This window comes from Stylophora pistillata, chromosome 1 (assembly GCF_964205215.1).
Source record: "Stylophora pistillata chromosome 1, jaStyPist1.2, whole genome shotgun sequence".
NCBI classification, from domain to species: domain Eukaryota; kingdom Metazoa; phylum Cnidaria; class Anthozoa; order Scleractinia; family Pocilloporidae; genus Stylophora; species Stylophora pistillata.
In genome coordinates, this window is record NC_142519.1 from 60433931 (window position 1) to 60450467 (window position 16537).

At 38.9% G+C, this 16537-nt stretch overlaps 1 protein-coding gene and 1 pseudogene across 1 annotated transcript; both read right to left on the reverse strand.

Annotated features, from left to right (window-relative positions):
* Nucleotides 1–9993: 9993 nt before the first annotated feature.
* Nucleotides 9994–11377, reverse strand: LOC111342130 (uncharacterized; annotated as a pseudogene).
* Nucleotides 11378–11722: 345 nt separating this feature from the next.
* Nucleotides 11723–16213, reverse strand: LOC111342131 (microfibril-associated glycoprotein 4-like). Its single transcript, XM_088727140.1, has 4 exons — nucleotides 15705–16213; nucleotides 14205–14325; nucleotides 13282–13693; nucleotides 11723–12987 (listed from the first exon to the last, which is right to left on the reverse strand). Exons 1-4 carry the CDS (start codon nucleotides 16026–16028, stop codon nucleotides 12762–12764), a joined length of 1083 nt encoding a protein of 360 aa, XP_088583266.1. The 5' UTR covers nucleotides 16029–16213; the 3' UTR covers nucleotides 11723–12761.
* Nucleotides 16214–16537: the final 324 nt, after the last annotated feature.

Genomic DNA, 16537 nt, shown 5'->3' on the forward strand with positions numbered 1-16537 from the left:
TCTCATATATGAGCAGTGTGCAATGCGTGCAGAATTGAACCGAATGAGCAATCACTCCCAGATACGTTAGGTTAGAGAAGTAATCAAAAACAAACTGAAAGGAACCAACAAAACAAGCTTAGTGAAGTGAAAATATTTAAAACCGCGGCGTGATTTACTTGGGCCAACAATTTTAAAGCAAGTAAAAAGAAACTGACATCCTTAATTTTATCTTCACGTACGTTGTTTATTGTATTTTTAACGCAGAAGTTACATGGAAAACGATATTTAAATCAAGAACACAACATGTCTAACTGGCGTTCATCATTGTATACGGTAATTTGGCTATATCAATTGAGTTGAAATTGTAAATTGGCCACCGTCAAGGGTTAAAAAGCTGACGTTTCGAGCGTTAGCCCTTAATCAGAGCGAATGTAGGAATTGTGGGTTGTGTGTGGGTTTACATGCAGAAAGTGGAGCTACGCTATTGGTGGGAACATGGCGACGAGAAAACACGAATAAATAAGTAGAATGAAAAGCGTTCGTTGATGCCTGTGGGATTAAGAGTGCCGATTAGAAAGATAAACCTTTGTTCAAGAGTTTTGGGGATTTCCGAGCTACCTAAATGTAAGGTATTGATTGCCATATGTTGCCATATGGCAACAGATTGCCATATGTTGCTTAGAATGATTAGGTAGATTAAAAAGTCTGGCGACTGGTTTTGATACTTCCTTGTCGTTCCTTTCTACGTCGCGAAGGTGTTCTCGGAATCGGTCACCAAGTCGTCTTCCTGTTTCGCCGATGTATAACTTTTTGCACTTATTGCAGAGAGCCGCAAAACTCTTGAACAAAAGTCTTAATCCCACAGGTATCAACGAACGCTTTTGATTCTACTAATTTATTCGTGTTTTTTATCGTCGCCATGGGAGTCCCACCAAAAGAGTTGCTCCACTTTCTGCATATAAACCCACACACAACCCACAATTCCTCCATTCGCTCTGACGAAGGGCTAACGCTCGAAATGTCAGCTTTTTAACCCTTTACGGTGACCAATTTACAATTTCAACTCAGTTAATATTACCAAATTACGTTGTTACCCCCACCGACGCAGCACCACAGTTTCTTTAGAAACTTACCCCCTTTAATCATTGTTTCCGCCCGTAGCAGGGGCTAGATGATTCTATTGGCTAAAAGTCGGTAATGGCAAAACAGACCTAAGCTAGTGCTTTCCTAAGGCTAATTTAATCTATTGAGAGTTGAAGCTAACGTCTCACCATTTGACCTCCTTTTCAAGTGCAAAGCGGTGGTGAGAGTTAACTGTCACCACTTGTTCTGTGCAAGTTTGATTAAGAATTCTTAGTGAAGAGTACAAGTGGGCAAACTATATCCTAAATCGTAAACCTACGCACTACTCAAATGGACCTAACTCATGGACCTAACCCTTAGAGATGAACTTGTGGCCTAGTTCGCCAGCCAACAACATTTCAACAGACTCTCAGTAAGTGGGCTTTTCCTATCTATCGGGCGTCATAACTCATAACAATCACTCCAACAAGGTATCTAAATCATCTCTGGTTAACCAGTAGCCCTTTCATACCACAGCTCAATTAAAACATTCAAGTATCATGCAGAAGACTGCATATTCCTTAAATAATTTGCCATAATTTTTCCTATGTCAATTTTCACGTCACTCGATGAAATGGGCTTAAGGAGCACCTTGTAAGGTCCTGTTCTAACCATTTCCATAGCATAGAAAGGTAAAAAAGAAAACCAAGGGTTTTAGATACTGTAAGAAGTAAGTGGAAATTAATTTGTTTTAGATTGGGAGCCACCAAAAGTGTTTGCGAATTCGTTGTGCAACCTTAATTTAATTGTTTGAACTTATACCCCTGATGAAGCGTGCATACGTGCAGATGTTGGTAGAGGCTGAAATTTTCAGAATTATTGTTAATGGTTAGGCTAAGCTCAACCAACCTTAAGAATAGTGTGAAGGTTTAGTCTGATCGTCCGGGTGAGTGTAGTCCTTAGAAGGACTGTTGTCGGTGGTAGTGACTGACGTTTTGACAACCTGTGCGGAAGTCATTATCAGAGTTAAGTGAATGATTGTTGTCAGTAGAATTTTCTTATTCCAGTTCGTGTGAAATGATCGGTTGGTTTTGCCGTGATGTTATTGGCTGTAAGACTCAAGTGACGTAAGTCGGTCGTGATTGGTCTGTTTCGATCTGTCGGTAATGTTAGATCGTTCTTTTTCGGTCGTTTGTGACGTTTATGTCGTGAAAGAGGAGTTTGTATGGGGCGGGTAGTCGTTGACATCTGTTTAGGGGAGTCTGTTCTAAGTTAGTAAATCAGCTTTCCAGAGTCAGTCGTTGAAAATAGTTAGTGCTGTAGGTTAGGCATTGCGCAGAGTCCCAGTCAATGTTGTGGTTGGTAAGTCGATGGTGTTCAGCAATGTGATTGCTGACATCACCTTTCCTCGTCGCCCGTCTGTGTTCAGTCAATCTTGTAGTGAGGTTTCTGCCAGTCTCACCGATGTAGGAAGCTTGGCAGTCGGAACAATTGATCTTATAAATCGTTCCCTGTCTGTTCCTCGGTTCTTCTTTGTCTTTAACGTTGGTTAGTAACTGACGTAGTGTGGTGATGGGTTTGTGGGCGACGCGAATATTGAAGGGTAGTAAGATGCGCGAGATGTTTTCAGACATGCCTTTTATCTACGGTATGGTTGATGTAGTCGTAGGGGTTGCGGTGTCGTTTGTTTCGGTAGTGGTAGTGGGTCGGTGAGTGTTTCGTCCAATGAAGTCGTTGTTGTAGTTGTTCTTCGTAAAAACACGGTGAAGGTATTTGTTCTCGTCGGATAAGCTGTCTGTCGAGTCACATACTAGTTCGGTCTGCACTGGCGAACAAGGTCAAGATTCTCCCATACAAACCTCCCGCTCGGTTAATAAGAACTAAGTATTCGCAGGGCTACTCTCAAAAAAGGTAGCGAATCTAAGAAGACGGGTGCAGGGGGAAGTGGAGAGTTCACCGAGGTAGACGAGATAGTCCTTGATGTTTTAGGCCGCGAAAGCGCAAACATAGAGTCCTTGAAAGTCGACAATTCAGATATTGCATTTGGAGAGGATATCGTTGTTACAACAACTCCTAGCATTGAAGGCAAAATAATTGTAACCCATATTTAAAGGTTTCAACCGTCTTCAACGTGCCTTGTTGGTAATGAAATGAGAACGTTTTTTAATGCGTTTTCAAAAGGGGGAGGAACTATTGTATGATGTCAAACTGGAGTAAAAGTTTTATAAACCAACTCAAATCTTTAAGCCGTTTCGGATGAGGTTTCGGAAGAGGTATATAATCTTGGATCCTGCAACCCTAGACCCCACCCTGCGACACTTATCCTTCCCCAACGCGGACAAACCGGAGCGACTTCTAACCCAACATATGATGAAGTTATCGTTACGTTCAATTTCTTTGCACTAGGTGGTGTTGGCATTTACACTGAGGAGGTGCAAGTTTCTACCACAGAAACTGGGATTGGTGAAGCAGAAGACGTAAGTGGACATAGTGGTGCCAGCTCACCACAAATGTTACCCAGGCAGGCGGTCGCCGAAACACCAACGTCAACAAAATTAGACGCCAAGCTTTTCCATTAGCTGGAAAGAAAGGAGCTCTCAAGGCTAAATGGGAAATCATCAGCTGCAGATAAGAAGAGGACGACGTACTGCGGCTTATAAAGAGAAAGCTTCAACTAGAAAACGTTGAGCTGAGATTGGAAAGAAAAAAAATGAGAAAGGATCTTAAAAATTAATTTCATTAAACGGCGTCCAAAATGGAAATTAAAATAATTGTATAAAAGTAGCCTTTGGAAATTTTTCGAACTTACTATATTGTAATGCTATTGATAGTCTAAGGAATACTGTAAATTGGTGATGGGCGATATCAGAATTTTGACCTACATGTACACTCATTTTTACCTTTGGAAGTTAGGTGTAAGTGACTTTGTGTAATAAAAGATAATGATTATCGTCATTGAATAAAAAATGGCCCATTTAATTGGCACGATATTGAAACAGTGGCAGTTTTTAATTCAGCGTCATTTGTATAAGTCCTCACATTTATAGGAAGTGCTGCAACAGCTGCTGCCTTCTGTCCTCTTGTTCCTCTCCAGGACCGATATCCAACTCATCGTGGACATTGTTGAGATCTGCATCGTCCAGCAGATCATCGTCATTATCGCTAAATAGGATGCAGAGGTTGTGCAATATGACAGCGCACTGGAGAAACTCGGCAGCTGTTGTCATGTTTTTCACTCTCATACCCGTTTGGAGAGCGTAAAACGTTCTCTTGAGAACGCCAAATGCCCTCTCGACTGTGCATCGTGTTTTCCAGTACGCGCCTCATTAAACCTGCAGGGGAGCCCCTTCTACGTCTCGTCTGAAAGGGGGGATCAACCAATTGTTACAGGCGAAGGCAGAGTCGCCTAAAATAACTGCTTCTGGGAATGATCTATTCCCAGGTTGCTCTAAGACGGTCCACAGTCAGCTTTCTTTAATCACTCGTAGTCATGCCACCTTCCTGGGCATAGACTGCTACTGAAGTAGAATGTGTAATCTGGGCCTGATACCATGGCGATATTCAGAGATTTGGAATGATGGCGGTTGACGTAGGCGTCTTCATCATTGTTAGGTGGGTTTACTTAAACGTGAGTTCCATCGACGCATCCTGCAACACACGGAAAGCCTGCGGTGGCTCTGAATTTAGCGGCAATACTTAGAGGCTGGCCAGAACCATCGTATAAACTCCCCCTTCAAGCTTAGTATTGCAGGGAAAACGCGATAAATGACATATGAGCTACAATGAAAAAAAGAGTGCATTACGTGATAGAAGGAATTTGTTCCACGGAAAACGCGATGAATGATATGCCATACTTTTGATGCGGAGATACAATGACAAGAGTGCATTACGTGATGGAAGGAATTTGTTCCAAGGAAGTGGAGAAATACTAAAAGTTTCTGTCTTGCCGTTACTGCTTTGTTACGTCTCGTTCTATGCTCCAAGCGAGAGCCTATTTATTCCAAAAGGCGGACGAAGGCGTCCACAGACAGTCGAAACTTCTCTTGAAATTCCCTTGGATTTTCGGTGTCGAAAAGCAATCTGTTTTGGAAATTCCTAAGTCGACAGATAACTTGACGTCTTAGCAGTTCGTCGAGTTCCTCATCACTAGAAAATGACATATTGTGACGCTCCCATGTCCTTTTTCAGAAGAAGTACTCAGTGTTTAAAAGTGACCTGCGACATGTATTTTCCACCTGTGATTTACAAGTCGAATTCTTGTAATAATACAAGTTTGACTCTTGTAAAAGTTTTATTAAATTGGATACTTACCATCTTTTACACTTGTAGCGCTACACCTGTAATTACAAGTCGGACACTTGTAACCTGGAGTTGTAACGATGCTCTTAAACTCGTTTTCGGACACTTGTAGCCTGGACTTGTAACGATGTTTATTAAACTCGTTTTCGTCTGCACTTGTAAATATAAAGGTCTAACTTGTAGATTACGAGTGTAGAAGTTTTATTAAACTGACCCCTGCAGTATATGAGAAAATACCAATAGATAAGCGAGGGAGATGACTTTTTCGTATAATTCTGTATGGATCAAACTTTCTCTTATTGGTTTCTACGTCGAAAGAAAAACGGGAAAAAAAACAAACGTTCCTATTGTGTATCCATACTTCAAACGGTTAAAATTTACTCGATTCACACACAGGACATTACTAGGTTACAGAGGTCATTTAATCAAAAGGGCGCGAAACTGAACAAACAGGGAAGCCCGCTAACAATCTTAGTACATCAGAATGATGTAGCAAGACTGCGAGAACGACCAGAACGCGTTAAAAACACAGCCGTCACTGAGAAATAGCATTATAATACGATTGACTCTGCAATCAAGTTTTACAGAAATTATTATAGCAGCTAAACTAAAAATGGTTCGGGAAGTCGAATTCCACACTTTTGCTCTTGGTTTTTTTAGGCTTGATGCAGAATCTTAGAGTGAAATGTTCAAGAGGTATGGAAATGTGATCAACCTACAGCGAATGTTTTAAAAATGGTTCATTCTGATCAATGTCAAGTTTTAACCAATAACGGAGTTTTCAGTGAATCTTTGCGAGATTTAACATACATTTTGAAAATTTTTGTTACAATGGCAACGAGGAACAGAAATTCTCACGTCAGAAAAATTTTCTCAATTTCCACAGCTTTGCTTGGCAAGGTTATAATCAGATTAATTGGTTTTATACGCTGAATTGACAATTTAAAATGGCCAAGCACTTTAAAGAGTCAGTAAAGCTGACCTTTCGAGTGTTAGCTATTCGTCAGAGTGAATACATTGGCTCAGCGAACGAAGAGGGCGAAACAAAACAGGTTTAACGAAAATATTTAAAATAGCGGCGTGATTTACTTGTATCAAGAGCACCATGAAGTTTAATGATTTGAATTGAAAGTAAATGAAACGAAACTGACATCCTTTATTTCATTTTCACGTTGTTTATTATATTTTTAACGCAGAAGTTACATGGAAATCAATGTTAAACCAGGAACAAACATATCAAAATGGTGGTCATATAGAAAGAAATAAAGGCTTTTGTAGCCCGCAGTTAGCAAAGCTATTCTAGGCGGGCTGCCTAAACAGACACTGTATAGGCTCTAACACACACACACACACACACACACACACACACACACGCAGACACACACACGGAACAATGAAATAAATAAATAAATGAGCAAATAAAAATAAATAATAAATAATAGTAGTGATAATCATGTTAAAGGTTTTAATTGGGCCAGTCACACAAGGGAGTTTTTAACAGGTCAAAGAGAAAGCTAATCAGTTGAAATACAAATATAAGCTAGAAAGTTCAAGGTAGCGCAAGTCAACATTCATCTCCTCAATTTCAAGAATTTTCAAAAGCAAGTGAGTTAGCTCACGTTTAAAAGGTGCTTTCCTTAGCTTACGAATTTCAGGGGGGATGCCATTCCATATTTTCGCACCAACTCTAGAAAAGGAAAGCAACTGATGATTTGTTCTCGCCTGTTTTATATAAAAGCTTCCAGCTACTGAGAAACGAGTAGAGTAGGAATGAACCTGTTCAGAGTGAATAAAAAGTTCAGGAATATTGGGAGGAGCACAGCGATTTTTGATGTCATGTAACAGAGAGGCAACCAATTTGTAGTAAAGCATTTTTATCGGTAGAATTCCCGAACGACTAAAAAGAGGAGCACTGTGAGATGTATAATCGGAAAAGTACATTAGACGACGAACCCGCTTTTGTAAAATGGCGATTTTCTCTAGATGAGTATTCGCGGCTTGGCCCTAAGCAACGAGACCATAGGAACTATACGGTTCAATGAGCGAGCGGTAAATGTTTATAAGAGTAGTGAGCGGTACCAAGTGTCTTAGCCTTGCAACAATACCGATACCTTTGCTTATTTTTGTGGAAATGTAGTTAATATGGTGCTTCCAGGAGAGATTACCGTCAATTAGAACACCTAGATATTTAACATATGTCTTACGTTCAAGAGATACCAATTGCTCCGAGTTATTATCAAGTATTTTAAGGTTTACTTCTCGGTATAGTTTGTGTTGATAAGGATGAAGAATAACAAGATTAGATTTAGATACGTTAAGAGATAATTTATTTGAATTCAGCCATTCATACAACTTTAATAACTCTTCATTGACGACAACTTCAAGTTTGTTTAGATCTTTTTCTGCATATAGTAAATTGGTATCATCAGCAAATAGGTAAAAGTCAAACTTTTTAGAGGAACGATACATGTCATTGACATAAATTAAGAAAAGAAGCGGACCAAGTACAGAACCTTGAGGGACTCCACACACTATTCTCTCTTTGCTAGAGACAATAGAACCGATTAGGGTTGATTGCATCCTAACAGACACGTATGACGAGAACCACTCATTAATCAATCCTCTAATTCCATAACGGTGTAATTTATGCAACAAAATCGAATGATCAACCGTGTCGAAGGCCTTTTTCAAGTCAATGAAAATGCCACAGGAATATAATTTTTTTATCAATGTTGTTTTGAATTGTATTTAGAATATCCAGAATTGCATGTTCAATTGAGCAGTTCTCCTTAAATCCATATTGCGATGGGAAGAATATATCATTCTTATTTATAAAAGATTTTAGGCGTTTGTACATTAGTTTTTCGAATATTCGATTAAACACGGACAGTAACGATATTGGGCGATAATTGTTTGGGTCAGTTTCATCATCCGCTTTATAAATTGGGATTACTATAGCGTGCTTTAATTTGTGGGGATAGATACCAGTTGAAATGGACATGTTCATTAGTTCAGCTAGGGTATGAGATATAGCTTGACGTGCGGACTTCAAAAGACAATTACAATTACAATTTATCACTTATAGAGCGCTATTTACAATGACAGATCAACAGCGCTTTACAATCAATCCTAACCCGCCAATCCCACCCCAGGGGAGGACATCCATCACACAGTAATCTCGTGCGTGGGAAATTAACGTCTCCTACCCCTAACCCTGTAAGAGACGGGACCTCCATTTATTCGTCCCTATCCGAGAAGACTAAGATATCTAACCTTTTCTTGATGTTATAGAAAGGAAGCATATTCTTCTCAATTATTTTAAGACCTTGAGTGTTGGTCCGGCCGGGGCTCGAACCCTCGACCACCCGCACAACAGTCCAGCGCTCTATCCATTGAGCTAACCGGGAGGCGAACTGGACATGAATAAAGTCCGTAGTATTTTTTTGATGGAGTACTCAAAATTTCCATTTCAATTTCAGTAGAAGTGACAGCGTCAAAGAAGAAAGAATTGGTGTAATTTGAATTCCCTAGGTAATCTTTAAAGTCCCTGGTGGATAATGGTATGCTATTTGCAAGTTTAGGTCCGACAGATGCGAAATGATAATTCAATGCAATAGCTATTTCTGATTGGGTTTGTGTTGTACCCTGGTTGTCTGGAAGCTGGAGCGACGATACGAGCTTAGTCTTTTTGTGCATATAAATTAAAGTGTTAATCCCCTCCCAGTTTTTTTTTATATTATTTAGATTTCTACTAAAATAGGATTGATAGTAAAGTCTTTTACTCTGGCGAGTAAGGTTTAAAATTGTATTCCTGTACAGCTTGTATGTAGCCATGTCACCAGAGTAAAAGAGATCGTTCTTTATTTTTATTGATCTACGTAAACCTTTAGTTATCCACGGTTTAGATAGTTGCTTGGCCTTGCGTTTTGATACAATTTTGAGAGGAGCATGTCTATTAGCAAGTTTATTCAATTTGTTGTAGAACGAAGAAAAACGTTTGTCAATAGAGCCATTAGAGATCAAACCGGTCCAGTCAGTTCGAGAAATATCACTAATAAAGTTTTCTTCCGAGAATCTCGAATAGTCACGGATTTTAGTCCCCCGATAGCGAGATTTTAAAGATGGAGAATGGATGATGCAAAATTGAGAGAAGTGGTCACGTATATCTGAGATAATGTTACCGCTGGAAAGTTTGAAGCCAATTCTGTTTACAAGAATATTGTCAATAAGCGTGGCAGAATTATTATGGACTCTTGCAGGCTTGTCAATTACTGGAAAAAAGGAGTAACTTTGCAGAGACAGCAGAAAGTTATGAGAAAAATCACAGGTTTCAGATTTGAGGAGATCAATGTTGAAGTCGCCCATGACATATATCGGTTTACTAGTAGAGCTTAGTCTTTCTATTGTCATGTCGAAATACGTTTGAAATTGTTCAGGAGAAGTATGTTGCCGATAGATTACACCACATATAACATTTTTATCTTTTAAAAATTATAGTTCCATCCATAAGGCCTGGAGAGCCTCGTTAGAGGTTTTTTCGAGGACTGTGTAGTTTAAACTGGCGTCAACAAACATACCGACACCTCCACAAGAAAGAGGAGTTGGCACCTGTTCGAATCGGTAATTAGGTATATGTGGATTAAAGTCTATTCTAGCCGAATTTGTAATTTCAGTTTCGGTTATTCCGATTACGCTGAAGTGGTAGTCTAGTTCATCCAGTAAATGTACTTGCAGATTTTCAAGGTTACGGCGAAGGCTTCGTACATTATTATGTAGAATTGAGAAAAATGTTTTGTTTTCATCTCGCATGAGATCGTTTTTAAACTTGGAAAAGCTATGTGGTGAGAAATATCGGCTTCGAATTTGTTGATTATTTAGGTTGCTATCAGGATTGACACTACTTTAAGTATTCAAACTAAAAATATCTAACTTTTGGAGGCTACGGAGCTTATCTAAGTACTTTTTCGTTGGCAAGTTACTGTTCAGGCTATTATTGAACTGACCATGCGTTCGGATGATATCAACATTTGAGAACGGAAGGTTTTTTAATAAAGATTTGTTTGCTTGGCAAACATATCTGTCACTTAGGACTACCATTGAGAGTTGTTATTACAAGATATATACTTAGCTTTGGTCTCCGTTTTTCAGGTTGAGCAAATCACCAATATTCTTGATCTTGATAGCTCGAGACGTAGCATCTTTCCGTAAATAAACAAAGGAGCCCTTTCACCAACAGTACTGGTAATAATGCTGTTCTTTAAACTTCTTCGCCTCGAACAGGACTGTTTGCATTCGGGGTGACAAATGATCAAAAATTCTAACCGCGCTTAACGAGGCATCCTCAGGGAGTCCAACGGAAGCCGGGTCCAATTTGCATGCATCTTTACGATGATTCATGACGCTTTCTTTGGCTAAACGCCTGACAAATCTACAAGCTATCGGCCTTGGCTTACCATTATTATTCCTGCTGGGAACACGATGGGCGGTGTCAATGTCATACATCGATACATCAGCTCCCGTTTCTTTAAAAATGTTTAGGCAAAGCTTGCTTATCGAGGCTGCGGATTCATCTTGCAGCCTCTCAAGCACTCCCACAATTTTTACATTATAGTGGAAACTACATTCTTGAATTTCGTCAATAGCATTTCCAGTAATATCTACCTTGGCTTTCAGCTCTTCGAGTTTGGTGCGTAGTCGCTGGAGTTCGTCTTTGGCCATGCCGCTAAAGAGATGGAAGTCGTCGTATTTCTTGCTCAAGAACTCTACACATTGGGCACCTTCTTCGCTGGGCAGAACTTCTTCGCTTCTGTCGCTGTCGCTGTATCAACTCCTTCAATCTAGCTACCTCGTCCGACATTGACGATAGTTGCGCTTTAAGTATGTTATTCTCCTCTTTCAAAGCCGCAACTGACCCAGGCATTGCACAGTGGTTATACGAAAGGACACACAATAAAAATAGAATACAAAAATAAGAAAAACCGAAAAATATAAGGAAACTTAGCGGAGCTCAAAAATCACAACCCTCTTGACCAACATCCGCTGACCAATTGCATGTTCGTTATCGCGGTGATAAACTTGGCGACATGTTGAACTCAGGATGTGTATTCGAATACATGGGTTGTTCAAGTTGACGGTGGTCGTGGGGCAGCCGAAACGATAGCAAGAGAAAAGGATGTTACACTACTAGGCCAGGTAGGGGAGACATTGATTCATTAGCCTCCCTTGACTGGTATATATGCCCGTGTAGTGTGATGTTTCTATTGGCCAAAAGCAAAATGTACTTAAGCTAATGCTTTTCTTATGCTAATTCAATCTAATCAAAGCGGTGTTGTGCGTGAAATGGACAAGGTTGAGAAGCAAGATAGTCATTACATCTTGAACGAGCAAGGTGACCCATAGTTTTTATTGCGTAATTTTGGTGTACAAATAGTCCTCTTTAATTTGGAGATATTAAAAAAAAATTCATCACAGGGAAAAAAGATATAGCGAAAAGGGTTCGCGAAGCCTCTTACTCGATGATGCGAATTATATTTGAACCTTAAAGGCCCGTCGTCTCTTAAACAAGCACAGTGAACTGTCTTTTTACATGTATATTTCGAAATAGACGTTGGAAGGGAACAATTAAGGAAAGTTTGAAAAAATTGTTCTTTAACTTTTTTTCTGAGGAATCACCTTAATCCTGTTGTCTATTCCATGAAACAGAGTTAGTGGAAGAGACAAATAAAGGGACTAAATCAAAAAGTTTAATTAGAGCGATGTTCAATTGAGTATCAAAAGAGATCAAGGGTTACGTTGGTTTGCTTCACTATTCCCTATGATTGGTCCTTAAAACTCGCGACACTTTCTCAACAAATTTTATGCGTGACTAAAAGTAATCTCGACCTGGTTACTCCAGTTTTTACAACGCCTGAAATTGTTTGCTTGTTTTTATTTTTAGGTTCTCTTGTATTTATACCTGCCACTAATGAAACGTGCATACGTGCAGATGTTGGTTGCAGCTTTAGTTTTTCAGAATCATTGTCAATGGTTAGGCTAAGCTCGATCAACTCTAGGAATGGTGGATAAAAGCTGTGTTATTTTAATTTTTCCCGTTGAAGTTACAGTCTTAAACTAAAGCCTTTGAGACTTTAGACTTAAGACACTTCTTTAAAATCTATTGTAAATATCACTACTTTTAAAAAGAAGCTCAAGTTTATCTGGATACAGAAATTTACGGATGAATGATGAAATCGAGAGTTAAAGTTGAAAGTTGATTCAAAGGTAATCGTTTTTATATATATCTGTGAATTTTTCAGTTTTTGTAAATTGGCATTGAAAAGCCATTTATTGGAATGTCAATAAAGTTTGTATTGTAAGTGAACTTGCAGAAACTTTTAGTAAATCATTAATAAGATAATGGAAGCACACATATGTATACATCATTGATCGTTGGGCTTGATTTTCATTTCAGAACGTTTGAGTGAATGGTAAAGGCCTCGGAAGGCGTTCCAGATAACCCCTGTTTGGCCGTTATACAAACCGTTAAGACTGCATTGAAAACACCCAGAGTTATAAAACCACCAGCCTCCTCCCTGATAATCCCGTGCGCAGTGAAAGTATGGTGACTGGTCATTATCTCGATCTTGGGTGGAAAACTGATTATCACTATAAAGGAAATTTACGAATGAAAAACATTATCAAATGACTTTTAATTACAAATAAAATGATTCATAGAAACGTGTAAAAAGAGAAGCAAGACAAATATCAAGATTTCAGATTTGCTTTTGAGTGTTATTTGACTTTTTTCAGGATGTTCGCATTTTATGTTAATCAATCTTTTGAGGAGGGACGTTCTTAATAATTATTAGCTTGTAGAAGGTCATTTGTTTTTGTTATAGTTCCGAAATTCCGAACTTTTACGTGTAAAAAAGGTCCTGAAAAATTGTATGTTTTACGTACCTATGACGTGTGAAGGAGTCACCGGCCTCGCCAGTATATCCTCCAAGTGTGAGCGTGTAATTTTCTGCCTCGTCTGTGACATTGAAAGTGGCGTACTTAGCGTACGTGATGTTCCCTTCAAAGTCTTCCAAGTCAACTCTCAACATGACGTCATCAGCGGCTGTCAAACGGTGAAGATTGTCGCTTCCAAGCCAGAACTCGCCGATCAGATTTCCAAACCCGTCTTTGTAAGTTCTCCAGTCACGTTCGAAGTCAACGGAGCCGTCCAAACGTCTTTGAAAAACGGTCCAACCTCCATCATCCGTGGTCATGTCACACAACACTTGAATTGGTTTGCCGCCATCTGGATTAATCGTGTACACTCCACTAGATGCAACGCCATCTTTAAGGAGCTGCTTGCAACTTTGTGCTTCTGCCGTATGTGCAACAGAAGTAAATCATAAGATTGATTACACTTTTTTGATAAAGCATTGCGAGGAGAGCTGATGCGGTAGTTTAGGATCTTTACTGTTTGCAAGATTTGTTGTTAGATGATTATGAACACAGCAGTGGCTTACCTTGAAGCTCACCAGTCGGATTCTCTGTTCCCACAGGAGTCCCGGATTTTTGTATTGTCTTACCCTCTTGAAAAAGCGAGGGACAACTTTCGTTATTTCGCAAATCCAACTCAAAATTTATTTCCTTTCGTCTTAATAAAAATCATATCCTCATTCGGTGTATCCAAAAATACTAAAAAAGATCGACTAGGAAATTTGACCAAGTGATAACAATGTGAAAAATTCCACTTTAAAGAAGCCTCCAGTTGCAGATCAAGTTAACTTTGAAGTGAGGAAAACACCTCGTATTAAAAAGATTCTGTTCCAAACATGCATTCTATCAGTAGAGAGTCGAAAATTGGTGAAAGCGCCAGCCACAATACCTACCGCATGGTTTTCCAGTATATCCAGATGCATAACGACATTTGCATTCTGCAGTGTTGTCTTTATAATTGGGAACACAGATTTCGTTTTTTGCACAAAGGGAAGAATTGACCTCACAATCGCTCTGTTGAAACAAAAACACCTGATTAATTTTACTACAACAAACGTATCCTTTAGATTGATTGTTCGATACACTTTTAAAATTGCACCTGTTTCATTTTTCAGATTGAATTGTAAGCTTCTAGACCGGCCAACACAAAGATTTCTGAAAGGACTAACACTCAGTGTTTTAAATTAACTGAGGGGATTGTAACGCCTTTGCTATGATATCTGCAAATGGTTGGACGTTCTTGTCTTCTCGCACAAGGACGATCGAGTATCACCTAATTGTTCTGAATTCTATTTACCAGTGAGTTGAAAATAAACTGGATATAACGTCTCTGTTGCTGAAAGGGGAAGAAGTAGTATCAGATAAACAGACGTGGCTCAAATTGTTCAAAAGCACCTAAATAACCTAGACAAAAGGATACATAACGCAATTATTTTTTCCAAAGTAAATCTAAATCAACCTGGTAAACTTATGCTTTCGTTGTGCCCTTCATTGGTTTGTTTCGAATATCGCCGACAGTGCATTTACACCTGGGGATAAGTTAATTATAAAAACTCAAAAATATTATTTTGATTCTTAGGATTCACCACGAGGTTTCTATGGATGCAGTTCCGTTGATAAGGAAGGACCCCTATTAATTAATAATTTTCTTTAGTTGCCAACAAGTTCGCTGATGAATTACTCTCAGAGTCAAATACAGACAATTGAGAGATATGTATTCTAAACTGATCAGTAAAAAAATAACAGAGGGCATTTTCTACACGAGCTTTGTAAAAAATATATTTTTCTTTAGCAAAGTTAACGTTACAATCACAATAGCAAATATATTATGCCTTTAAAACTTTAATGAACTCACAGAAAAACAATCTTTTTGTAATACGATTGCTCAAGAAAAACATCCATATGGACTGTTTCCAAAGAGAAAAAGGAAATTCTACCGCGATTTAAATAATTGAAAAGTTTTTTGTGTGCTGCAGATGCTTACCTCTCACATAATTAGAATTAACCTAAAACTTAAATTTGCGACCAAAGAACTAAAAAGCAAGTCTTCAAGGAGTTATGTTCCATCTTTGATATTCTCTTTCCATTATATTCCTTGAACAAATCCTTACCTTCCAATTTTACCTGAGAATATTGAGAATATATGGTTTTAATAACACAGCTGATTACACTGTCCTTGTTTTACACATTATATAATTTTTTTCCCGTCACTAAAGGGCGAGGAGGTTTGAGTTTTCTTTTTTAATCCGAAGTTGTTTCAGTAGAATCCTGAAAGACTCAAAAATTTACACATCATTTCAGCGAACACTTTTGCAAAGTCAAGTTTATTATAAAGGGAATGTAATAAAAGCTTATCTGCTTCGTTCTAGAAAATGATATTCAGAATTTCTTACCATCACTCCTCTGTACAGAAATTCGTTGTCTTTGGTAAAATTCTTGAAGTTAGTGAAGCGATCAGAGTCGCTTAGTTGACATTTAAACTTCTTATTTGTTCTGGATCCAAAGTTGTAGGACACGCATGAACTTTCTTCCACACACTGCAGTTGACATAGACCCTCTGAATCCACTTCTATTTCTCTAATAACACTTCCATTAAGACGTCGTCCCCTTATTTCTCTGGCAAAGTTAAGCGCCCTGAAGACAGGTGTTATGATTCGAGGGTCTCCGCATGTAAAAGCAATTGCTAAGGACGCTAAAAGTGGTTTAATCAGATACATGTTTCGGAGTCTCTTACTTAGATGCCTCGGAATCTCTCAGTGGTTGATGTTTATCGCAGTTTTTAGTTTTCAACTTCGCATTCTTAATTATTAATCGTTAACTTGTTGTAATTTCAATTGAGGGAAAAGAAAACAATCAATACACAAATTACGTTATTGTAAAGGAGGAGAGTGAATGTAAATCAAAGGTGTTCCTAAGTCATCCGTCGTTGCCCGCCAGTTCCCGATAGAATGTTTTGGTACTTGCAATTGTACATTTAAGTTTGGGGTCAGATTTTTATTGAACTGGACGCACACACCTGAAGAAAATTTTGGTGTTTTGACAGAGTTCCAGACCCTCGGAAAACCTCTCCCCACCCCCGTCTGTAATTGTCCCGCTTCATGCAGTGCAGGTAACTGGGGCGCGCTTGCAGGCCATTACTTTAATCCTCTCGTAGACTTTTCGTTGCCTCCAATGACATCGTCTTCCTCAACGAAAATTTTGGAACAAAGTCAGTGCTAACAATTGA